Source organism: Setaria italica, chromosome VI (assembly GCF_000263155.2).
Source record: "Setaria italica strain Yugu1 chromosome VI, Setaria_italica_v2.0, whole genome shotgun sequence".
Taxonomy (NCBI): Eukaryota; Viridiplantae; Streptophyta; class Magnoliopsida; order Poales; family Poaceae; genus Setaria; species Setaria italica.
The window spans coordinates 779,818-803,207 of record NC_028455.1 but is presented as its reverse complement, the minus strand read 5'-3'; the positions used below and the strand labels follow the sequence as shown (position 1 = coordinate 803,207).

The following is a 23,390-nucleotide window of genomic DNA, read 5'->3' as shown; positions in this document are numbered from 1 at the left end:
TCATCTACGTCTTCATCCGCATCCCTGTCTGCATCTGACATCACATGCTGCTCAGCCGGGATGGCTCGCAAGAAGAAGCTCTGCTCAGCCGGGATGGAGCCGGAGGTGGAGGTGGAGGCGGACGAGCGGGCGGCCGAGATGGCCTGCAAGAAGGCGGCGGCGGTGGCCAAGAAGGCTGCGGAGGTGGTTGATGTGGAGGTGGTGGACGGCGAGGAGGAGGAGGTTGAGGAGGAAGATGGGGAAGAGGCAGTTGATGGGGGGTGACTGGTGCGGCTAGCGCAGGGCGAGCAGGTGGCGGGGCGAGTGGCGCGCGGGGCGAGCAGCGTCGACCGACGCGCCGCGGGCGGCGCACGGCAAAAAAAAAAACAAGCACGGGACGCAAGCGGGAACGGAGCTCGGGGGATTGGGAAGTCTTCGACGCCACGAAAATATACAGGGTGAGGGGGTGTTTTTTCGCGTCGCCAATTTTTTTGTGAAGTTTTGAGTAGACTGTTGGAGTTCGTTTTTTCTCTTTTTTCTCTAAAGAAAGTATTGAGGATAAGATTAGCGTTCTTTTGAAGTTGCTATACCTGTGGCGTCCTCCATGTGTAACACTCAACTGTACGTTTGACCATCTCAGCGCTCAGCAGAAGGTTCCTTGGTTGAAATGCTAGTACTCCGGAAGAGCAGTTCAGCTTCAACAGATTTTCTTTTTTGAACGAAGCTTCAGGAGAGCTGCTTACTGTATTAAAAACAAAGAAAAGAAAAGTTCACACACTAGGCAACACAACACATGAGGAAAAAAAACAACTACGCAGCACTAAACAAGTCAACCAATGACTTCGGTCGGTTGTCCAAAAGAAACTACCACTTAACACATCACAACAACCAGATCACCACTCCAATACCACGTAAATCAACCATCGAAGACTCCACAACTCTACACTACACTATCGCTAAGTAGTTCATCATGCATACTGGACTAGTCGTTGCTATGTAGAGCCAACTGCCACAATAATGCCAAGATATTGTCGATCTCATTAGAAACCGGGAGAGAAGCATCACAGCACTATGCCGAGAAGCATTACCGCACTATCACAAGATATAGTGAATTCCTAGCTGCTGCTTCACTTGCGTAGTGTTAATTTTTTAGAGCAGTTTGCATGGACCCTAGCTAGATCTTGGCTGAAAATAGACCTAAGCATTTTAAACCTAGCTCAACCTGTGAGCCTGACCCGAGCCAGGAGGATTTTGGCCCGCCCACGGCAGTTGCCGGGTTCGTTAGGCGTGGTCAGCAAAAACAAGCTTTAAAAAAAATTCGCATCGATTTTAGCCCGCCTAAAAAATTAATTTCATTTTTCTACTAGAAAAGTAGGAAGCACGAGCTTGGCAAAGCTTATTGGATGGTTGGGTACAATTTTTCAGCTCGAAATGAATCAGGATTTCGGCATGCTCAGGTCTAATTGAGAGCTAGCCTTTTCTCTCTCCCCTCCCCTCACTCTTCTATGCAAGTAAAAAAAAAAAATCTAATCTAAGGCGGATCCACTCAAGATAGCTGAGACTGAGATGGGGCCATTGGAGGTACCCCTTCATATCTTGAAAAACCTAGAAATATGTTACCATGAAGAGGAAGTGGAAGAGGAAGTGGGGTGTGATTAATCTAGACCATTGCAGTCTAGTTGAGTTATTAGACAATTTGGAATTTTAATTGACGACCTTACCTATAGACACAACTATTAAGTAGAAAATGGAACTAATGGTGACACTATAAATGAGTATTTTAAGTTAAACATGAGTACACTTTATTGTGAACGACACACCACTTGCTGTGATCTAGCTTTTCTACAAGAGAAAAATACTTTTCTATACGCAATTCTTCGGTTGGAACTTTGACTAGTATAGCGTGCTGCTGACTGGCTCACTTGGAACTGGTGGTGCGACCTTGCTCCGGCGCCGCCGTTTTACGCATTCGTCACATCGCTCGGACGCATATGCGTATGTGTGGTGGATGGGGAGAAAAATTGGAAATCAGGGCATTTTTTTTCTCGTATACTAGTAAGCATGCTCGTTCCTATGAATACATACATGCAACTTCATTTCTATGAGCATCTTCGAGAGGCTGATTAGGTTATTGGAAGCGCAACATGAACGTGAATTCTCTCTCCCAATCAACGAAGGCTCTCACCCACGTATAGTGAATAAATTAGTTTGCAATTCTGCATGTTTATGGACTATTTACCACTACGTATCAGTCATTTTGACCAATTTATACGTCTCAATTTATAGATATATACTTATGTTTAAATACATAACAAATATTATGAATTTAGAAAATTCAAAACGACGTATAGTTTGAAACAGGGGAAGTATAAACTAAACGAGGATTTCGGAACACATTAGTTCAATTATTCAATGCAGGCAGCACACATGTCAATTAGACCCTATTTTAATTAGGTTTGAAAGAAAGGAATTAAAAAAGTTTACTTAGCAGCTGTGTATGACCGGAGAAAACAGTGTGATGGCCAGAGAAGCGATTTGCGTAAGCATCTTCTTCTTGCTTGTTTGCTTAATGCACATATGCTGGATGCTGTACTGTCTCTGCTGCATAAGCAGCCCAAAGAACACGTCTTAATTCCAAGAAAGCAGCTGCCGCATACATGGAGGGCGGCGCCACCGGCGGCCACCTCGTCCGGGTCGTCTCCCGGCGCACGGTGCGCCCGTTGACGACGGTGAAAGTGAACGGCTCCCATCCGCTGAAAGACGAGGAGGTCGAGGTGATCCACCTGACGCCGCTGGACCTACGCCTGATCCGCACCGACTACATCCAGAAGGGCATCCTCCTGCCCAACCCTCCGCTCTCCGGCGACGTCCTCGCCGACGCCCTCGAGTCCTCGTTCGCGCTCGCCCTGCGGCGGTTCTACCCGTTCGCCGGCCGGCTCGCCTCCGACGAGCGCGGCGACGGGACCGTGACGGTGTCCCTGCGGTGCACCGGCGAGGGCGCCGAGTTCGTGCACGCCACGGCGCCTGGTGTCGCCGCCGCCGACATCGTCTCCTCGGTCCACACGCCACCGGTGGTCTCGGAGTTCCATTCGTTCGACCCGGTCCTCGGCCCCGACGCCGCCGCCATCGAGGACCTCCCCTTGCTGTCCGTGCAGGTCACCGAACTCGCCGACGGCGTGTTCGTCGGCGTGACCTTGAACCACGCCGTCGCCGACGGCACCGCGTTCTGGCACTTCCTCAACACATGGTCGGAGATCCACCGACGCAGCGGCGGTGGCGGCGACGGCGACCTGTCCACGCCGCCGCCGCTGCTCCGGCGGTGGCTCGTCGAGACCTGGCCCGTGCCGATCCCTTTGCCGTTCCCCAAGCTGGAACACATCGTGCGGCCGCAGTTCGATGGAACGACGGTGCAGGAATGCTTCCTCACCTTCTCCACCGCGAGCGTCGAGAAGCTTACGGCGCGGGCGAACGACGAGATCGCCGGGACGGCCGCCGCCATCTCCTCGCTCCAGGCGGTCCTGGCGCACCTCTGGCGCGCCGTGTGCCGCGCCCGTCGCCTCCCGCCGGAGCAGCGCACGTCCTACTCCGTCGTCGTCGGATGCCGGGGTCGCGTCAACGGCATGCCGCCGGGCTACGTCGGCAACGCCATGGTGTTCGGCAAGGCGGAGGCCACCGCGGGCGAGATCGAGGCCAACGGGCTCGGCTGGACGGCGTGGCTGCTGAACCGCGCCGAGGCCTCGTTCGACGAGGGGGATGTGAGGAAGTCGATGGAGCGGTGGGCCCGGCAGCCGGAGTTCATGTTCATGACCGACCTGTCCTCCGCCGGCTCGGCGCTGGCGACCGGGAGCTCGCCGTGGCTCGACGTGTTCGGGAATGACTTCGGATGGGGGAGGCCGGTGGCCGTCCGGAGTGGCGCGGGGAACAAGGCCGACGGCAAGGCGGCGGTGTACGAGGGGCCGGAGCCGGGAGGGAGCATGTCGCTGGAGTTGTGCGTCGCGCCGAACGCGCTCGAGAGGCTCGTCGCCGACGGGGAGTTCATGGACGCGGTTAGCTTGCCGGCGTGAGGTGACCGTGTGCATCGATCACTAAAGCAGCTTCCTTCGTGGAAGACTTCAATATTGTTTTGTTTGCATGTGCATGTAGCCGCTCAACTGTTATGTAAGTGTTGTACTCGTTCGTTCTCTAGTACTCCCTCCGTTTTTTTTAAGAACGAGTTACTAAATTAAAATGATACATGTTTAAGAACGAGTTACTAAATTAAAATATGTATCATTTGTCTATAGTGAAATGTACTTAAGATTTAATTTGTTGGATCTATTTAAAATGGTTTATCTATTTGAAAAATATATGTAGAAAAGACGAATAGTCAAACAAATGAAAAAAATCAGCGGCGTCGTATATTTAAGAACAGAGGGAATTAAACATTTTGAAATTATGAATTTAAGATCGTGACGTGTCACCACGATTTCTAGCTCAGAATGCCAAGTGTGCTTTACTATAGGAAAGGTGAAAGACAACTTCATTAGCTAGAAAATAGAAAGTACGTGTTCATCAAACACTTGTGAATTGAGATTATTGATCATTGTGGGCCTGTGGCTATATGATGGCGTGCTTTTTTTTTGAGAAAAATTAAAATTGATTTTTGCATTTGGCTTGCCATAAGCTTTGCATGCATGTTCAGTGAAGGCCATGCTTGATCATTACACGGTCACCTTCAGAGTTTTCAGCCACAGAGCATACGCAGCTTTACAGCGGCCGTGTAGATGAATAATCAGGCTATCGGACTGGACAGGCTTCTGGCCCATGAGCTGGATACGGATCGGCCAAGTTGGGCCCGCACCATCCATCGGACAGCCCACAAAGCCCAGTGGTGCATAGCGCAACCTGTGGCCCACCAACATCGCACAACCCAGCAGGCCGTCTTGCTCAGCATATATAATCTGTTTGGTGGCTGAAGGCTCATGTTTAATTGCAACATTAAGCACTGTGGACTCAATAACCAGTCTCAGATAGGTACCACCAACATCTGCAGTAACATGGAATGCTCGTTCCTAATTGTGTTCCACCAGTAGGGCTAGTTTGATAGGAGTTCAGCTCCTCATAAAATGAGAAAGAACCGGAGCCACTATTTTTCGCTCCGGCTTCTCTGTATAAAACGGCTCCTACTCTTCTAGTGTTTCTAGGGTGGAGCTATTTTTAACCAAACTGTTTGGTAGAGTTTCAGTTGGAACCCTGCCAAACTGATCCTAACTCTCAAAACGGTTGGTATATCACACAGTGCTAGCTGACAGGTTATGTGATACTTATAAAAGGTTCCTGCATCAAGAACTGCACGTGAAATTAAAGGAAGGAAAAAGTGGACGGACACGCTGCTGTGGCCGATCACGGCCAATTCCGAACTGACGATGACTTGGTGCTTTGTGGGTTTGCTTGGGCGATGGCTGGGCCGCGTATCCTTTTCCGAAGCCACGATCGTGGCCATGGCGCTCTCCACTGAAGTGCACAACAATTCCCTCACGTCAAGGAAGGAGCCCGGCCACCTTCATCACGTTACGCATTTGCCCTTCTTCTTCTTTTTTTGGTCAAATTGACTACTATCAGTAGCCCATGATTAATTTGCACAAGGAACTCTCTGAGTTTCTTTTTCCATCATTTGCTAACTCCCTAGGATTTGCCATCGACCAATTTAATTTGTTGGGTAAGTAAAATCAGTTGAGTAGAATATGAAATACATGCTATGGTTGCACTCAGTGGTTAAAAGGTCTAAAACAATATAACCTAACAAATTTAAGGATGGGACCTAATAAAAATTGAGCTGAAATAATATAGGTTTTTGAGCTAAAACTAATGAAGGCTGAGTTGGGCATGATCCATACAATCCCTATTGCATAGTATGATCAAGATGTGTGGCAATCGATTTGATTTGCTGTTTGATATTTTACGATGGCATTCTATCTTATCTACTCCCTCGATGCAACCTTTGAATCATGGGGGAGGAATGTCTTGATCGGGAATATCTTGATCAAGACATTCCTCCAAATATTGAGCTGGGGAGGAATGTCTTAATCGGGAATATGCAGGAGGAGGAGGCTACATGTTTTCATGGATGAAAAAGCTATCTCTCTTTTTTTATGGATAAAAAGGTATCTCAAGAGCATATTATCTCAAACGGAGTGCCAAAAGGAACGTGAAGAATGAAGAAAAACAAGGAATTATATTTTTCGACGCAAAAATAAGGAATGGTATTACAGTAAAAAATCCGGATATGCGAAGGGCAAAGTGGTCCCTTCCAAAGCCCTACCTCCCGAGAATAAACGTAACGACCTTCCCCTGCCAACCTCCCCCCGCCCGCCGTCGTGTTCCCCCACCGCCGCTCTCCTCTTCCTCTCCCACCACCACCCTCCCCCTCTCCAGAACCCCCCCGCTCGCGCGGCGCCGCTGCCGCGAGATCTGCTCCGCTCGCGATGTGGCGCAGCTGCGTCTCGCGGGGCCTCTCCAGGGCCAAGGCCTCCGCCTCCAGGCTCCTCTCCACGGCATCGGTACGGCCCCAGGCCCTGATCCGCCTCACTCCGCTCGATCGATCCGGTTTCCCTTTCTCGGATTCCCCCGCCCGTTTGCTGGTTGGACGCCGGTCGTGGAATCGGGGATCTGCCACACGGATTAGGAAATTTTTCCTAGCAGAGTTTGGCTGTCACGGGATGAGAATGCAGTGACGGATTCCGTTCCTTTTGCAGTCGTCCTACACGGTGGTGGACCACACGTACGACGCGGTGGTGGTGGGTGCCGGCGGCGCGGGCCTCCGAGCGGCGATCGGCCTCTCCGAACACGGCTTCAACACGGCGTGCATCACCAAGCTCTTCCCCACGCGCTCGCACACTGTCGCCGCACAGGTAACTGCTGCTGCATAACCTATCACTATTACTCAGGCGGCTAGTGCTGCACAGGTAACTAGCTTGTCCGATGGCATGATTTCTGTTCAGTAATATTGTTCTAAGGAATGCTTAAACTAGTGAAATTTGTTAACTAGTGCTGAACTGCTAGGTGCTAGCTTGAGTAATAGGTTTGTGTCCATTTTATTTGAAGGAGCCATGGATCATCTGATTTTAATCCAGCGCTTCCTTAAGGAGGAGGTGTGATTTTGGGTTTTTATAATTGGCACTATGTTAGGGGAGAAAAACATGAAGCATAAAACTTGTATATGTAACCAAAATTAGTTTCAACATACTGACCAGGCATGACTAATAAGTATGTCTTTTGGTTTGCCATCAAGTTATTCTTGTATTGTGATGTGGTGCCTCTTGTTTATAGTTACAATTTTCTTTGTTTCATACCTTTTATAACCCTAGTTCACATGGCTCAACCAGCACAGCAGCAGTTTGATTTTGTTAAGTAGATCTAGGTTGGATGCAAGTTTTTCAGCATTGACACATGAATATTTCCTCTAGACTATGCAGTGCCATTTTAAGCATTAACTTGCAAGAATGTGTTACCAGGGAGGCATAAATGCTGCGCTCGGAAACATGACTGAAGATGATTGGAGGTGGCATATGTATGATACTGTTAAGGGAAGCGATTGGCTTGGTAAGCTAATTTATCATGATTAGGTTTCATTGGAAAAGCACTGACATCTTTAGCTTAAAATAGTTTCTCTTCATAAGGGTTAACAGGGAATGATTTCTTCAAGTAACTATCCAAGTGTCATATATTTTTGACATTTTTTAAATTTGCCATTCTCATTCATTTCCAGGTGACCAGGATTCTATTCAATATATGTGCAGAGAAGCACCAAAAGCTGTTATAGAGCTTGAGAACTATGGGTTACCATTTTCAAGAACCGAAGAGGGAAAGATATACCAACGTGCCTTTGGAGGACAGAGCTTAGATTTTGGAAAAGGTCATAGTTCTGAAACCTATTCGAAAAGCACCCTCTCACTTGTTGTAGTCTGCTTGCTTTAACTGTGTGTCATCATCAGGTGGACAGGCCTACCGTTGTGCCTGTGCTGCTGACAGAACAGGGCATGCTATGCTACACACACTATATGGTCAAGCAATGAAGCACAATACTCAGTTTTTTGTGGAATATTTTGCATTAGACCTTATCATGGACAATGAAGGTAAGAAAACTTCTTCTTTTTAATGCTGTCAATTTCCTTTTAACCTAGTACTTTACACTGCAAGACTTAAAAAGGGTGGATCAGAGAAGAATGCCATAAGTTGCCACTAGTTGCTCTATACCCTTTTCCAAGATTTGGTGCTTTGTTGGGCTTACAGGATTGTAGCGCTTTTACGTCTTAACCCATTATTGCTGTGTTTGTCTCTTTTAATCACTATGGTGTTTCATGAACCTAGGTTTGCTTTTGAAATATAGTACGCATTCTTTCTAGTAGTTAGGATTACTTGCCTACAACTCTGTAATTGCACTAATGTGCATAATGTTATTCATATACCTGTATTTTTCTTGCTACTTGCATCGGGTGATGTGAAGCTTAAGCAGTCCATGGTTAAACTCCTATTAATGAACTTGCACCAATTTTACAGGCAACTGTCAGGGAGTCATTGCCTTAAACATGGAGGATGGCACCCTTCACCGTTTCCGTGCTTCTAATACAATTCTAGCCACAGGAGTAAGGCATCTTACGAATTGGAAGTACAAAATTGTTTAGATTATGTCGACAATAGTGATGAGTTTGCTTTTGCTTTATGAACACAGGGTTATGGCAGGGCCTATTTCTCAGCAACCTCAGCACACACTTGTACTGGAGATGGCAATGCTATGGTCGCACGTGCTGGTTTACCTCTTCAAGTCAGTCTTTTTATCCAGGGCTGTGTTATTAGTTATTATTATTAGCCCATGTTCCTGTCCTGATCATGCTTTCCTCGTATGTGCAATTGCAGGATCTTGAGTTTGTGCAGTTCCATCCTACGGGCATTTACGGTGCCGGATGCCTGATTACTGAAGGTTGTATATATCCAACCCTTTCTTCCTGTGCTTACCTTAGGCAATACATTTGTTTTTAATAAGTCTGTTGATGGTATATTCCTGCTGGTGAATAGTTTTCTTTTTCTGACAATTTATATACCTTGTTCTCATTTTGTCATCAGGTTCCCGTGGTGAAGGTGGTATCCTTAGAAACAGTGAAGGTGAACGGTTCATGGAACGATATGCTCCTACGGCAAAAGATCTTGCTTCTCGTGATGTTGTTTCAAGATCGATGACAATGGAAATTAGAGAAGGCCGTGGTGTTGGTATGTGCTGCAGCACTAATTTCATGTTAGGTGCCTAGAGGTTTTTCCCCTTCCACATGGAACTTATCTTTTCATCTGATTACTATAGGGCCATTGAAGGACCACATTTATTTGCATCTGAACCATCTGCCGCCTGAAGTTCTGAAGGAAAGGCTTCCTGGTATTTCTGAAACTGCTGCTATTTTTGCTGGTGTTGATGTCACCAAGGAGCCAATTCCAGTTTTGCCTACTGTGCACTACAATATGGGTGGTATCCCAACAAACTACCATGGGGAGGTTTGTGTTGAATATGCAGTAAACATGATTAGCATGGGTTTAACTTGCTGGTATTATAATAGAAATTCTATTCTATTGTTCTGCGTAACAGGTAGTGGATATCAAGGGTGATAATCCAGATTCTGTTATTTCTGGTCTATTGGCTGCTGGTGAAGCAGCGTGTGCATCTGTCCATGGTGCAAACCGGCTAGGCGCAAATTCACTCCTTGACATAGTTGTTTTCGGCAGAGCTTGTGCGAACAGGGTTGCTGATATTTCTAAGCCAGGCAAGTTTTTTTTTTCTTGTTACTTGGTAATTTGTTACCTTTTTTCTCTTCCTGATGATCCTAATCCGTGTTGCACTGTGTTATAGGTCAGAAGCAGAAACCTCTTGAAAAAGATGCTGGAGAAAAGACCATAGCCTGGTTGGACAAACTGAGGAATGCCAATGGGTCATTGCCAACTTCCAAGATCCGTCTCAACATGCAGCGTGTTATGCAAAACAATGCTGCTGTATTCCGTACACAAGAAACTCTTGAAGAAGGTATTCCTCGTGTCCTTTGTCTAGCTCCACACCCTGCTCTGCTGAGTATTGTCACCTGTCATGATATACTTCTGAGAACTATTAATAGAAGGAAACAAGCAGGATACAAAAACTCTACTAGGACTGCTATCTGTGGAAAACAAAATCGCCATCTATTCTCACCAACCTTTTGTTTATTAGGTTGTAAGCTGATTAGCAAAGCATGGGAAAGTTTTCATGATGTGAAGCTCAGTGATCGGAGTCTCATTTGGTATGTTCTTCAATCTTCCTCATTAGAACTGATTACTGGCTTGTATTGATGCATTTTTCATCCATTTTGATCCTTTATGATTTGTTTCCACAGGAATTCCGACTTGATAGAGACCATTGAGCTGGAAAATCTGTTGATAAATGCATGCATAACTATGCATTCAGCGGAGGCTCGAAAGGAAAGCAGAGGAGCTCATGCTCGTGAAGATTTCACGGTTTGCAGCTGCTCTCTCTGTTTCTTTTTATTTTTTTCCTTTTACTTCTACCTCATGCTGATATGTTGTGATAATCATTTTCCCTCCATGCTTACAGACAAGAGACGATGAGAAGTGGATGAAGCACACACTGGGGTAAGTATCTCTGTTCATTAAGCTTCCTGAAAAATGTAAAAAACAATTTCTCCTGTTGTTTGTGCTGCATCATTTACATGACAGATGTCGCAGCATCACAGAAGCCAATCTATGGACTTCATAAAATATAAGCAGTAGTAACATAAATTCAACAACCAACATCTATAGCGGCACAAATGTATGATATGCGTTACACTGCCATTCAGTAACATCTCGATTTACTGATGTTTCTTCTTGTACAGGTACTGGGAGAATGAGAAGGTCCGATTGGCTTACAGGCCGGTGCACATGAACACATTGGACGAGGAAGTCGAGTCATTCCCACCCAAAGCGCGTGTTTATTGATTGATCACTTCAGGCCTGACACCTCAGGAATTCTCTGTAAGGTGTTAATAAAGCAGGAGATGGGCATTCCTGGCTGAGAACGTGACCAATATTTTTGCCGTTTTCGTTTTAAGGCTGTATGGTGTAATTTGATAGGAATAAAGAAGAAAACACATGCTAATGCCTGATTGACGTTTGTGTAAATGAAATTTTGATGGGTTGGTAAATGGTGATGCTCTACCTGAACCAATGCGTGTGTCGGGGTGATTAACGTTGGTGGTGTGCAAAATATGCTCTGTTTTCAGTTGGTCCTTTGGAAGCAATGTATGAATGTGTTTACCTGTTGGAGAACGCACGACCAGTACTCCGTTTTAGTTCTGCGTTCATGGAACAGCGAACAAATGCCGATTGCATTTGCTTTTGGCTGACCAAATTTTAGTTGGAACGCAAAAAAGACACTGAATTTGCACGGGAATATTCCGGCCATGCCTGCGGTGACCGTGCCGCCGGCTGTCGTCATGCCGGCCGGCCGTGCCAAGCCGGGCTGCGGGGCGACGAGCCCGAAGCCTGAGACGGTGCACCTCACGCCGTGGGACCTCCAGATGCTCACCGTCGACCACATCCAGAAGGGCGTGCGTCCTCCGGGCGCTGGCGGCGGCGACGACCGCCTCGTCGAACACCTCGCGTCGTCCTTCGCGCGCGCCCTGGCCCGCTTCCACCCCTTCGCCGGCTGGCCGCCTCGCCGTCGCGGAGAGTGGCGGCCGCGGCGACGACGGGTCCACCTCCGTCACCGTCTTGTTGCGCTGCACCGGCGACGGCGCCGAGTTCGTGCACGCCGCCGGGGCGCCGGGCGTCATCGTGGCCGACGTCGCGGAGCCTCTCTACGTCCCACGCGTGGTTTGGTTGGTCGTTCTTCCAACTCGACGGACTGGTCGGCGCGGACGCCTCGACGACGTACGGGCTCCCGCCGACCCGTCCTCGGAGGACTCGCGCGCGCGCAGGTCACTGAGCTCTCGCTCGCCGACGGCGCGTTCGTCGCGATGTCCCTCAACCACGGCGTGGCCGACGGGGACGCGTTCTGGCAATTCTTCAGCACCTGGTCTCGCATCAGCCAAAGCATCATCGGCGCCGCCGGCCGGCGAACACGTACGACGATGAGAACATTATTTTCCGTCCCGCCGCCGGTTGCCCCGTCCCCGTCCCTACGCAGGCAACGCCGTGGTGCGCTGCACGGGCGACGGCAACCGCAGGCGAGGTCCTGGAAGACAACAGGCTTGGGTGGACGGCGTCGCTGGTCGGATCGGCGGCGACGTGGCACCGGGACCCCAAGTTTCGCGTACCTGGCAGGGTGTGGTGGCACCCGGCGGTGGTGACCGGGAACTCGCGGCGGCTCGACGTGCTCAGCAACGAGCCAACGACTTCGGGTAGGGATTAGGGAAGGAAGGCCGGTGGCCGTGCGGAGTGGCAGCGCGAAGTGGACGGGAGAGCGACGGTGTACGAGGGGGGTTGAGACGGCGGAGGGAGCATGGGGGATGGAGGTGTTGTGCCTCGCGCGGTGGCCCTCGCACGGCTCGTCTTGGCCGGTTTTGTTTAGAATTCAAAGGAGATAATCTCTGATCCGTATGCATTGCAACAGGACAAGTCCAGTGTTCAGCACAGAATAGTTCCCAAATTTTGCCTACGCCAACCACAATCTGCTCCGGCTGTTTTTCCACGCTTAATGAACTCAAGCAGTACCATCTCATATTCTCATAATAGTCATAAGAGTCAGTAACAACCAAAGTTGCCATCCAGACATCACCGGTATCACCATAAACACACCACCATAAGTACGCTACACTCACTACTAGAAAACTAGTACCGGAGCCCCCATCCTGCGTTATGCTCAAACACTTAGATTTTTTTGAGCTCTACTCCGCCGCATCCTTATCTGCGCGCCCGTCGCCCGTCCCTCTCCTTTCTCCCTCACTCTTCCTCTTCCCACTCTCGATCACCCGCCTCCCTCGATCCCTCGATCCCCCGGCCCTCCTCCTGCATGCCTCCCCTCCCCTCCCCATCCACTCGCCCCTCGCCGGCGGTGAGGAGCAACGGCGGGGCGAGGTGGACGGCGGCAACGGCACAGGTGGCCAGGGCGGGCGGAGCAGCGGCGCAGGTGGCCGGGGCGGGCGGAGCGGCGGCGCAGGTGGTCAGGGCATGACGTAGGCAGGGGAGGGGCCCGGCGGCGCGGCGTAGGCGGGGAAGCAGGAGCTGGCAGGGTGGGAGAGAGCCGAATTTTTTAATACCCTCTCGTACCGGTTGAATTTGAAGCCAAACGATACCAGAGGGTATTTTCCAACCCACAGTAGATCCATTTTTTCTGTAGTGACTTGTATCGTCGTATATACCACCACTAGCTAGTCTACACGTTTCATTACAGACGTTCAAGTTAGGTTACTTTCTCTTTTTTTTTATAACGGACCTACAGAAAATAACGTGTACCCGATGAAATTAAATTTGGGAGGGCATCAACAGAATATCATATCAGAAATGTTAAATATCAAAAGGCAAAAAATATAATGATCCTTGGAGTTCTACTAGTGATCATAACACCTAGCATTGTAGATGTACATTAGAAGGCTAAAATTACGTACAAATAAACAAATAAACAAATAGGCGCATGACATCAAAATATGAACATGATGCATGTACAGATGTACTGTGTTCTGCATATATAGTCCGAAGAAACCACCAGGTATATATATGCAAACTATGTTGATACGGGTATATAAAACCTATAGATCATCTCACTAATTGCAACGATTTATTAAATATAGCATAGGCAACATTATTATGGAAACTGCAATTTATGGATGCAAGGGGTTAGTTCAAGATCACAAGCTTAAATCATTCTCGTTCAAAATTTCCATGCTTTAAAATAAAGATGATTTAATTGGTTGACCTTTGACCTTTTGGATCAACGACCTAATGACCTAGAAAAAAAACCAAAGAACTGCCTCCCTACCCGCAATGTACATGTACATGTACGCATGTATTCATGAGGATATCGAAAACTTCGAGGGAGTTACATATCATCGCCCTTTACATGTCTCACGAATTAGCCTCTATCTGTGTAATTAGTTTTATAATTAGCTCATATTTAGTCATTCTAATTAGTGGAGTTCTTGTAATATTCTTTGTAAAAGTCCTAGTTATTAATTTTTTAATTAAACTAAGATTTTTAAATTTCTAGAAAATGCAAAATTACTATTGAAACCACCCAAAATGCATAGGGTGTAAGAATGTCACAATTTTTCCTTCGTTGTTGTAAAACCCAAGAACCGTGACTCGAGTCAAGCTATGCTGCACAGTGTTCATGTACGTGCGCTAGCTCCAACCAAACATCCATGAGCGATAGATTGAGCGCGGATCGGATGAGATCGGAAGCGCAAGGTGTTCATGTACTGCCCTGCAACGTTCCCCACACAACCAAGAACAAACGAAAGCACAAGAACAGCTCAAGAGAACCGGATCTGGTAGACAGTAAAATGCAACGATCAAACGGGAGCATGATCAACCTCATACGCATCCAAATTTCACACGATAACAAGTTAACCACTAGATCTAACCAGGCATGCATGCATGTATATTAGCAGGAACAAGTAGATCTGGGGGGATGGAGGAGGAGGGCGGGGTAGCTCACATCGTAGTGGAAGAGGTTGTCGTGGGCGACGTCGACGAGGAAGTGGTCGGGAATGGAGGATGATCGGAGGACGCCACCTCGATCACCAGGCACCACGCAACCTTTGTGCCTAATCCTGCTTAGCAACTGCCTTGATGATCAAGTCATGATCAGCATCAGAGGAGCCATTGGTTTTTTAGGTCTTTAATTAACTTTTGAGGGCCCAGGTCTTTGTTAATTAGCCCAGCTGGATGGGAAGTGCTGTGGGTGTATGGACACGGGTGCACAACACCCGTTGTAGTCATCTATCTACTTTTTCCAAGGGATGAATATCTTGGTCCCTGGGATTTTCCTTGAAATTAACTTTGGTCCTTCATGTTCAAAATATCTTGTAAATAGATAAATTTACAAGTTAAATCTAAAATACTTTTATCAATAGACATAATTATACTCATTTTAGTTTACTTACTAATTAATTAGATATTATTCCCTCCATTCTAAATTATAGGTCGTTTTATTTTTTTATATTTATAGATTTTGCTATTCACTTATATATATTCTATGTCTAGATGCATAATAATATCTATGAATCTTGAAAAAGTAAAATGAACTATAATTTGAGACGCATGGAGTATTGATTAAGTTTAAAGTAAAAAGTGAACAACGTTATATTCATATATTTAATAATGGAGAGAATAACTTTTAAGACGGCTCATGAGGTGAGTGGGTCCTAAAAATGAGAAGGATTTCTGGGGGCAGCCCATCCCTTGTGCCGCCATTGAAAATTGATTTTTAGGCACATATGAGTGGGTCCTAGAAATGAGAAGGATTTTTGAGGGCCCTCGAGGTCCTCATGGCTGAAGGCGACCTTGCTAGGCCGAGCAGCTTTCAACGACACACTCAATGCTCTGTGCCCCTTCCACAAGGACGCACGTCGTAATCTTCGGGACTGCATAGTCCTCAAAAAAGAGCTCAGCGCCTCGGTAGAGTACAAGCGATCCTGCCGCAACGACTACCATAGGGATGACAACCGTCGTGACTACTGCCACCGTGATGACCGCGACGACCAGCACCAAGAGGAGTGCCGCGATCAGCCCAACCTAGACGCCCACTGGCTCAGTGCCAACCTGAATGGGGAGTTCCACTGACCGGAACGACATGTCAACATCATCTAGGCAGTTCCAACGCTTACTACACCAACCGCAAAAAGAAGCTGCACTAGCGGGAGGTGAATTTTGTCTCCATACGGCCAGTCTAGAATCTGCGCTGGTTAGAGCAGCCCATAACCTTCTTCAGGGAAGATCTCTAGCAAAGGGCGCAACTTTGGAGGCCTTCTCTTCTGGCAAAATTCATACACACAGATCAATCCTTAGCTCTCGCCTTTTCCTCAACATCAAGAGTGCCAATCAGATCGGCTTCAAATGAACTCTTATCTCTTATGTTTCAGAGTAGCAGCAAAGTTTCGAGTCGTTTACCTATGTGCCATTACGAAAAATAGCAACTACGCACAAGGCATTAAAAAAGATGAGCTTCCACGAGTGCCATCGTGCTGAGCCATTCCGTCTGTTTTTCTATCTAACGGTATAAACAGATAGGTGAAATGACCATTTTACCCTACAGTAGGATCTGTTTGTCAGTCATCCAAACTTTCTCTCTCTCCCTTCTCTTCCCTGTGCACACGAAGGGCCAAGGAGGTCTGAACTGCAGCGGGAGGAGCAATGTCGGAGCAGCAACCGTTGCCGCAGCCTCGGAGCAGCATGCGGGAGGCGCTGGAGAAGGAGGAATCCTCCCTCCATCTCCCTCCCCTCTTCGCTCCCGGTGATTGACAAGGAGAGAGAGAATGTTGCTGAGCTCCCCCGTCGTCGTCTCCCCGCCGCCGCTGCGGGTCTCGCCCTCCCCGCAGCAGCTGCAGCCACGGCCGGTGGGGCTCCTCCTCCGGATCGAGGTGCCCCCCGGGCGCGGCCGCTTTGCCGGCACGTCGGGCCCGGTCGACGCCTCGCCCTCCCCGGCCTCCTCTCTGGCGCGCTCGCTGCTGATCACCAGCACGCCACCGTCCTCCACCTCGACCCTGGCGGCGTCCTTCTTGACCCCCGAGAGGTCGGCCCTGAACACGTGCGCATCGGGGGTCTCCTTCCAGTCCACCGTTCCCACCGCCGCCGCCTCTATATCTCCTCCCTCTCCCCTCGCATGCCCCGCTCGCCGCCGCCACTTCCCCCTCCTCCTCCTCCGCCTCCCGCCCCCAAGTGACCCGCGGCTCCTCCCTCCACCGCCGTCGCATCTCTTCCTCGCGCAGCCGCCGCCGCCGCCGCCGCCGCTAGATCTCCGGCTGCCCGCGCCATGGTCGACGCCTCCGGCCTCGCACTGCCGCGGGTGGCCGCACCCTGCCCAGCGCGCGTGTCCCCTGGGCCGGCTTCCTCTGATTCGCGCCGCCGGTGGCGCTGCCACCGCAGCAGCTACGGTGCTGCGCGTCCACTGTCGACGATGGTGTGGTGTCCGCAGAGGCCTCCAAGCCCCGCCTCCCCAGGTAACTCCGGTCCCAAGGCGGCAAGGCCCATCCATGAACCTCATTCACGCAATGATTGGGCTATCGTGACGCGATTGCTGAAGGTCTGGATGCGGTTTTTCTAGTCTGCTCTCGTGCAGATGGTGTGATTTTCGTGTTGAATGGGCTGTCGTCGTCGGGGAGCTCCTCAAGATCCCGCGCCGCGTCTGGGACATCGAGAAGGGCGGCGGCGGACGCTGCGAGCGCGGGTGAGCTCGCTCCGCCCCGGTGTTGGCGTGGCGCGAGGCGAGGAGGCGGCGAAAGGCGCGCGCACGAGCTCTGGCCAGGCCACCGCGGGCGGCGCGGGCGAGCTGAGCACGAGGGAGGGCGGCAGCGAGAGCGGCGGCGTGGCGAGCGCGAACGGGAGGCGAACGAGAGAGAGAGCACGCGAGAGGATAGGGACGAAGGGTATTTCGGACATTTTTGCTGCTCGGTCTTGTCAGGGCTTCCAAATGGCGACAAAGGAACAGAATGGGCGTGATTGAACAGGATGGGCGTGATTGGTAGGTGGGATGGTGACGTCCGGACGGCTATCCGACATCATCCTATGTACTTGAACATGATTGGTTGCAAATGGACGTGATCGGTAGGTGGGATGGTGGTGTCCAAGGGCCATTCGGCATCATCTCATGCAATTGGATGTGATTGGTTGCTCTCCCCGCATCATATGGTTGCACCCTCTCGTTCACTCCACCCCTTCCATCCCGCATCCCTCCATCCGCTCAAAAACGACCTTCCCTCACGAGCCGGGATGGCACGGTGTCGTGAACGCGCAGGGCCCGTGTGACGTACACCCAAAACTCTTATCCATACATGCAACCAAACACGATTCCGTCTCATACTGGACTAACAACAAAGACAACCAAACACAGCTCGTTGCACGATTTCAGCCTGCCTCCCGTGAGCCTCGACCGGTCCTCCATACCGGCTCCCCATGCCTGGAGCAACCAATCACGTCCAATGTGGACGGAATGGCTTCGAGAGTAAAGAAATTCAGCACGATGGCACTCTTGGGAGCTCATCCTTTTCAATAGCTTGTGCGTAATTACAAACTTTCATAACGGCACACAGGTAGAGGACTCCAAAGTTTCTCCATGAAGGCGGCAATTTAGCAATGATGCCACCGGCCACAAATTTATCCGACGATCTCTGGCAAAGGGCGCAACTTCAGAGGTCTTGTCTTCCGGCAAAATTCATGCACACAGATCGTCGGAACAAGGCAAGGCGAGCTGAGCAAACGCACGCATGTGGCATTCTGCTATCTCTCTTTCAACTTTTCAATAGGTGCAGCATGACTCCACCTGGTTGAAGACCCTCTCAATTTTTAAGTTGATTTTATTATATTTGTAACTACCACTCCTAATGAGTTTTGAGATTTATTTGATCAATCAATTAAATAATGGGCTAACCCAATCAAATCCGCTTTAATCACGAAAACACGCCATCGTGGGTGACTACACGACGTGGGCCGGCAAACCGACTCGATTCCGACGAAAAAGGCAAAGATTCGTCGTGCCGCTCATTTTAAACTCACCTCCTCCTCCTCCACCACATACCAAACATTTTTTTAAACAAAACGGGACGCACGCGCGCATTTTTTAAACACTTTTTTTTGATATATTAATGGGGCAGAACCAGGCCAGAGCTGCGGCGGCCCGGCCATGGACACCTTCTTCCTGTCGCACGGCGCGCCGACGCTCGTCATCGACGACGTCCCGGTGCGGCACTTGTTCGAGTCGTGGCTGCCGGAGCGGGTCGCGGGGGACCGGCCGCCGCGCGCCATCCTCGTGGTGTCGGGGCACTGGGAGACGGCCACGCCGGCAGTCAACGTCATCCGCGGCAGCAACGACACTATCTACGACTTCAACGGCATCCCGTTCCCCGAGCCCATGTACCAGGTCCTCTCTCTTCCTCCTCCCGATTTCTGCTGGTTTGGCATCCGTTTGGTCCGCAATTTCCATTTTTTTCAACATCTCAAAATCGAAAACGTGAAAAGGATCTTTGCCAGTAAGGTGTACGTCCTTTTGCTGTGATGGTATCTAGCTCTACTGAATTCTTTCGCAGGCACAAGTTTCACTAATGATTCATAGTTTAGCTACTATCCTGTTGTCCTTCCAAAAGAAAGTCATAATTTAGCTACTGTTACTACTGTACTTTAGTACATTCTGCTATAATAATGTAGATAACGGTATATCATACTTGTTAGGTTTGAGGTCAATTGAAATTTGGTATTTGGTGTTTTTGAACGTGTGGTTAGTTAAGCGCATTCATTTTGTAGTTACTTTTTTTGCGCTTGTATGACCTCTAAGTTTCAATTCCACTTAGTAGAGGCATCCACCAACTCTTTACTACTGGCTGGTACTCTATGCTTCTATATAACGTATGTGTTACTCCTGCTTCTTGAGAAGGTAGGTTGCAGCTAATATGATACTAAAAAAATGTTTTAGGTGCCATTGCAAATCTCCACAATGCAACTTTGGCATAGCCTGTCTGTATTTAAATCCTTTTCAAATGAACTATATTTTTTATTTCCATCACTAAATTTTTATTCCACCTATTGTATGTCTACAAATTTAATAGAAAACCTAATTTTTTTTTGACTTAATTAGTTTCTTCAACTCAAATACCCATTAAGTTGTCACAAATATACAAGTTTTTCATTTGATGTTAAGGATTGAAGGATTAAGTTTGAAAAATATATTTTTTGAATACAAACTTTTGCATACAATCCAATCCCGGATTAATAAGAACTTTATATCAAAGTTGTAAATTTAGATTAGATCTAAAATTTTGTAGTTGACAACTTTTTTATTTAAAGTTGTTTAATAGCTCAAAATATTATTTTAAGCTCTTTAATTTTGAAATCTTGAATTTTAAAATTTTTAAATGACTTCGGATGCAAAGAAGCTCTCTATCAAAGTTATAGTGCTTAACGAGATATAAAATTTTGTAGCTGATAAATATTTCCTTTAAAATCGTTTAGCTGCCCAAAACTTCATTACAAAGTTATGAAAGAATCATGTTCCGCCACGGCAGCGATCTGTACCTCCAAAATTAAGCTCTCCCATTAGCCCGAACCTCCTCTCCATGTATCCCTCCCCTCTTATCCCTTCCCTCTTCCTCTCTCTTCTTATCCATTCCTCTCACTTCATCTTCCAAGGGCCAAGCGGAGGGGGGCACCGGGGCACAGGAGGAGGGCATGGTGCCACGACAGCGCGCCACCCCGTAGCACCTTGTGGCGGGGCACGGAGCGGCACGGTAGCTGGCGGTGCGGCCCCTCAGCCCTGGTGGCGGGCGACGCGCAGAGGCCAGCGCAGGCCTCAGCACCGGAGGTGGTTGGCGGCCGTGCTCCTCCTCCTCTCCCAGCCAATCATGTCCTCCCCGACGGCCGCTACCATGCACTAGCCCTCCTCCCCGATGACGTACGCCGCCGCATCCCTCCGGTGGCCCTCCTCGCGACGCCGCCCCTTTGCCGGCCCTCCTTCCCGTGGTGCCACCACGTCCCGTCCCCACTCCGCCGACGCTTCTCTCTCCCTCCAACAGTCCTCCTTGGCCCGACGACTCCTGCCCCTCTGCCGGCCCTGCCTCCCTGACAACGCCACCCCTCCACCAGCCCTCCTCCTCCCTGATGCCACCGCCCCTGCACAAGCCTTCCTTCCCGCGACGCCGCCGAGCCCTGACCTGCTCCGACGCGCTCCTCCTCCCCCGACTTGACGCTGTCCATGCCCTGGCGCCGCCATCTCTGCCATGCCGCCCTGTCTGCCCATGGATGTGCCCTGTCCGGCCCCGTGCCAGCTTTATTTTCCCAAAAATACCTATACTGGCGGAGCGGTCTGTGCTGGCGGGCGAGCACCCTCGTTTGTGCTGGCTCAGAGTTGCTGGTGGGTGCTCCGTCCGCCAGCACAGTGCCCATTTACCCGCCGGGAAAAATGCTTTTGAGGCCTGTTGTTACATCCTTTTTCATCAAAGGGAAACTTGTAAAAAATCATAAGTAGCTGTGTTGTCTTGTAAAAAAGAGTAAGGAAAGTTATATTTCTATGACAAAGACGATACAACAATGTAGTAGTATTGCCATGAGGGTACCTGACTAGCTTGATTTGCTATCAAAATTCAGACAAAAATGTCCACCGCATATTAAAAAAAAAGGTCAACCATCGAGCGGCTACCAGAGATTCTTGATGATCGATGCTTCTAGTTCATTCAGTCTTCCGACGAGCATGCTTGAATTGCTCTGAAGTCTGAACTTTTCCTCTCTGATCCTGAATCCTCGTCCAGCTCAAGTACCCCGCGCCTGGCGCCCCGGACCTGGCCCTGCGGACCAAGGATCTCCTGGAGCAAGCCGGGTTCGGCCCGGTGGAGGAGGACCACAGCCGCGGGCTCGACCATGGCGCGTGGGTGCCGCTGCTACTCATGTACCCGGACGCCGACATCCCCGTGTGGCAGCTCTCGGTGCAGACCGACCGCGACGGCACCTACCACTACAACCTAGGCAAGGCGCTGGCGCCCCTCCGGGAGGAAGGCGTCCTTATCTTCGGCTCCGGCAACGCCGCCCACAACCTGCACAAGTTGGGGCCGATGATTGGCTCCCCCGTGCCGCAGTGGGCCGCCGAGTTCGACACCTGGCTCAAGGACTCGCTCCTCAACGGAAGGTAAACCTGAACGTACTACTGATCACTGCTAGCTCAGAGCCAAGCAATGCTGCTGCTGATGATGCATGCGGTCGTCGTCTTGGTCAGGTACGAGGACGTGAACAGGTACGAGGAGAAGGCACCGCACGGGAAGCTGGCGCACCCGTTGCCGGACCACCTGTACCCGCTGCACGTCGCGCTGGGCGCCGCCGGGGACGGCGCCAAGGCGGAGCAGATCCACGAGAGCTGGACCCACGGCACGATCTCCTACGCCTCTTACAGGTTCACCGCCAACAGCTGACGGCCCAACTGCGCACGGCATCTGTTGTCATGTGGCTTGCACACAGACAGACGGGAAAGAGAGGAACTCCATTGCCTGCAGGCAGTTGCTGTAGCTGTTAATTGCGCATTTGGGTCGTGAACTGATGATGATGACCGTTTGTTCGAAGCAACGGGCATGTCATCGTCGTCGGTGCGTGGCATCGTGCATTGATAATGTTGTGCGGTTGCGCCGTTTCGAGTGGTCGCCTCCACTCCAACCTCACGATCGGTTCAGTTCAGCTGCGTGAACAGCGAGTGATTCAAATAATGGAATGAAATGAGTAGGAAAATGATATTCATGTTATTGAGTTCGGTTTGAGGTATTATCCGGGAAATAAAAAGATATTTTAAACATTTTATTTAGGAAATACGACTACGAATGTGTGGTCGAATGGTTTTTAAATTCTAAAAAAAGCAAACTTAGTCTGAAAATTATGAGATTTGTCAAGATCTCATGATATCGTACATGGAGGCTGTGGTAAAAAAATTGAGAAGGTTTCGCACAATTTATCACGTATGACGCTTACAAACCAGAGCATCTTCGAAGAAAAATCGTAGCGTTGAGAAGAATCTGGTAAGATTTGGAGTTAAAGTGACGGTTAAATTGGGGTTTGACTTCAAAACTTTTTGTATAGGCAGTAGACAATATAGATTGGTTCATATTAAATGTTGGTAATTTTTCGGATCCGTTTGATAATTTTAATTTATTAACTGCAATTATAGAATTTTTAATTAATATAAATTCAATTTGAGCTATATGAAATAATGAAATAATATTAATAAAAAAATTAAATATGCATTGTTGAGTGAATTTGATAAGAAATTTTCAAAGTTAATCGTAACAAATTAAGTAAATTAAGTAAAACACGTTATGAAATAAGAGAATGGATAACATGAAATATCAATTTATTTTACAAGTGTTAACTGCACGACACGTGCACTCGGCACACAATATAGTTGCTGAGTGTCATACAGTTGACACTCGGCAACATACCCGAACCTGCCCCACTTACCGATATTGGACTGGAGTGGCCGCAATCTCCTACCTTTACTCTGCGGAGTGCCCTCACGCACTCACCCGCGCACACCCGCACACCGCGCCGCCGAACCGCCCTCCGCCGCCGAGCCGCCACCCTCCGCCACCGGGCGGCCGCCCCCCGCCGCCGGGCCCCCACCTTCCCGCGCCACCCCCCGCCGCCGGGCCGCCGGCGCCGGCCCCCGCCATACCGGCGCGCCGGCCCCTCCCGGACCCCGTAGAGAAATTAATGTACCGGGGGTCCACGATGAGGTGTGT

At 49.3% G+C, this 23,390-nt stretch overlaps 4 protein-coding genes and 1 pseudogene across 4 annotated transcripts; all 5 read left to right on the top strand.

The window, feature by feature from the left end:
* Positions 1-2,636: 2,636 nt before the first annotated feature.
* On the top strand, positions 2,637-4,182 carry LOC101773148 (uncharacterized acetyltransferase At3g50280). The gene has a single exon (XM_004972417.2). It carries the CDS (start codon positions 2,637-2,639, stop codon positions 4,041-4,043), a length of 1,407 nt encoding a protein of 468 aa, XP_004972474.1. The 3' UTR covers positions 4,044-4,182.
* A 2,109-nt stretch (positions 4,183-6,291) lies between these two features.
* Positions 6,292-11,270, top strand: LOC101772737 (succinate dehydrogenase [ubiquinone] flavoprotein subunit, mitochondrial). The gene is made up of 16 exons (XM_004972416.3): positions 6,292-6,518; positions 6,714-6,869; positions 7,473-7,560; positions 7,727-7,873; positions 7,953-8,093; positions 8,518-8,603; positions 8,690-8,782; positions 8,875-8,938; positions 9,082-9,225; positions 9,314-9,501; positions 9,593-9,767; positions 9,854-10,024; positions 10,205-10,274; positions 10,368-10,488; positions 10,586-10,623; positions 10,866-11,270. The coding sequence occupies exons 1-16, from the start codon at positions 6,444-6,446 to the stop codon at positions 10,966-10,968; spliced, it is 1,860 nt and encodes a 619-aa protein (XP_004972473.1). The 5' UTR covers positions 6,292-6,443; the 3' UTR covers positions 10,969-11,270.
* A 139-nt stretch (positions 11,271-11,409) lies between these two features.
* Positions 11,410-12,488, top strand: LOC105914626 (annotated as a pseudogene).
* A 3,513-nt stretch (positions 12,489-16,001) lies between these two features.
* Positions 16,002-17,806, top strand: LOC111257658 (formin-like protein 5). Its single transcript, XM_022827664.1, has 2 exons — positions 16,002-17,129; positions 17,234-17,806. The coding sequence occupies exons 1-2, from the start codon at positions 16,446-16,448 to the stop codon at positions 17,255-17,257; spliced, it is 708 nt and encodes a 235-aa protein (XP_022683399.1). The 5' UTR covers positions 16,002-16,445; the 3' UTR covers positions 17,258-17,806.
* Positions 17,807-18,786: 980 nt separating this feature from the next.
* LOC101772330 (extradiol ring-cleavage dioxygenase) lies at positions 18,787-22,450 on the top strand. The gene is made up of 3 exons (XM_004972415.4): positions 18,787-19,045; positions 21,423-21,796; positions 21,884-22,450. The coding sequence occupies exons 1-3, from the start codon at positions 18,809-18,811 to the stop codon at positions 22,074-22,076; spliced, it is 804 nt and encodes a 267-aa protein (XP_004972472.1). The 5' UTR covers positions 18,787-18,808; the 3' UTR covers positions 22,077-22,450.
* Positions 22,451-23,390: the final 940 nt, after the last annotated feature.

Coding starts and splice junctions, on each gene's coding strand:
- LOC101772737 (XM_004972416.3), top strand. CDS start 6,444: ATGTGGCGCAGCTGCGTCTCGCGGGGCCTCTCCAGGGCCAAGGCCTCC. Junction 7,874..7,952: donor GAGCTTAGATTTTGGAAAAG/GTCATAGTTCTG, acceptor TGTCATCATCAG/GTGGACAGGCCTACCGTTGT. Junction 8,783..8,874: donor GTGCTGGTTTACCTCTTCAA/GTCAGTCTTTTT, acceptor GTGCAATTGCAG/GATCTTGAGTTTGTGCAGTT.
- LOC101772330 (XM_004972415.4), top strand. CDS start 18,809: ATGGACACCTTCTTCCTGTCGCACGGCGCGCCGACGCTCGTCATCGAC. Junction 19,046..21,422: donor TCCCCGAGCCCATGTACCAG/GTCCTCTCTCTT, acceptor ATCCTCGTCCAG/CTCAAGTACCCCGCGCCTGG. Junction 21,797..21,883: donor GACTCGCTCCTCAACGGAAG/GTAAACCTGAAC, acceptor CGTCTTGGTCAG/GTACGAGGACGTGAACAGGT.
- LOC101773148 (XM_004972417.2), top strand. CDS start 2,637: ATGGAGGGCGGCGCCACCGGCGGCCACCTCGTCCGGGTCGTCTCCCGG.
- LOC111257658 (XM_022827664.1), top strand. CDS start 16,446: ATGTTGCTGAGCTCCCCCGTCGTCGTCTCCCCGCCGCCGCTGCGGGTC. Junction 17,130..17,233: donor TCCAAGCCCCGCCTCCCCAG/GTAACTCCGGTC, acceptor CGGTTTTTCTAG/TCTGCTCTCGTGCAGATGGT.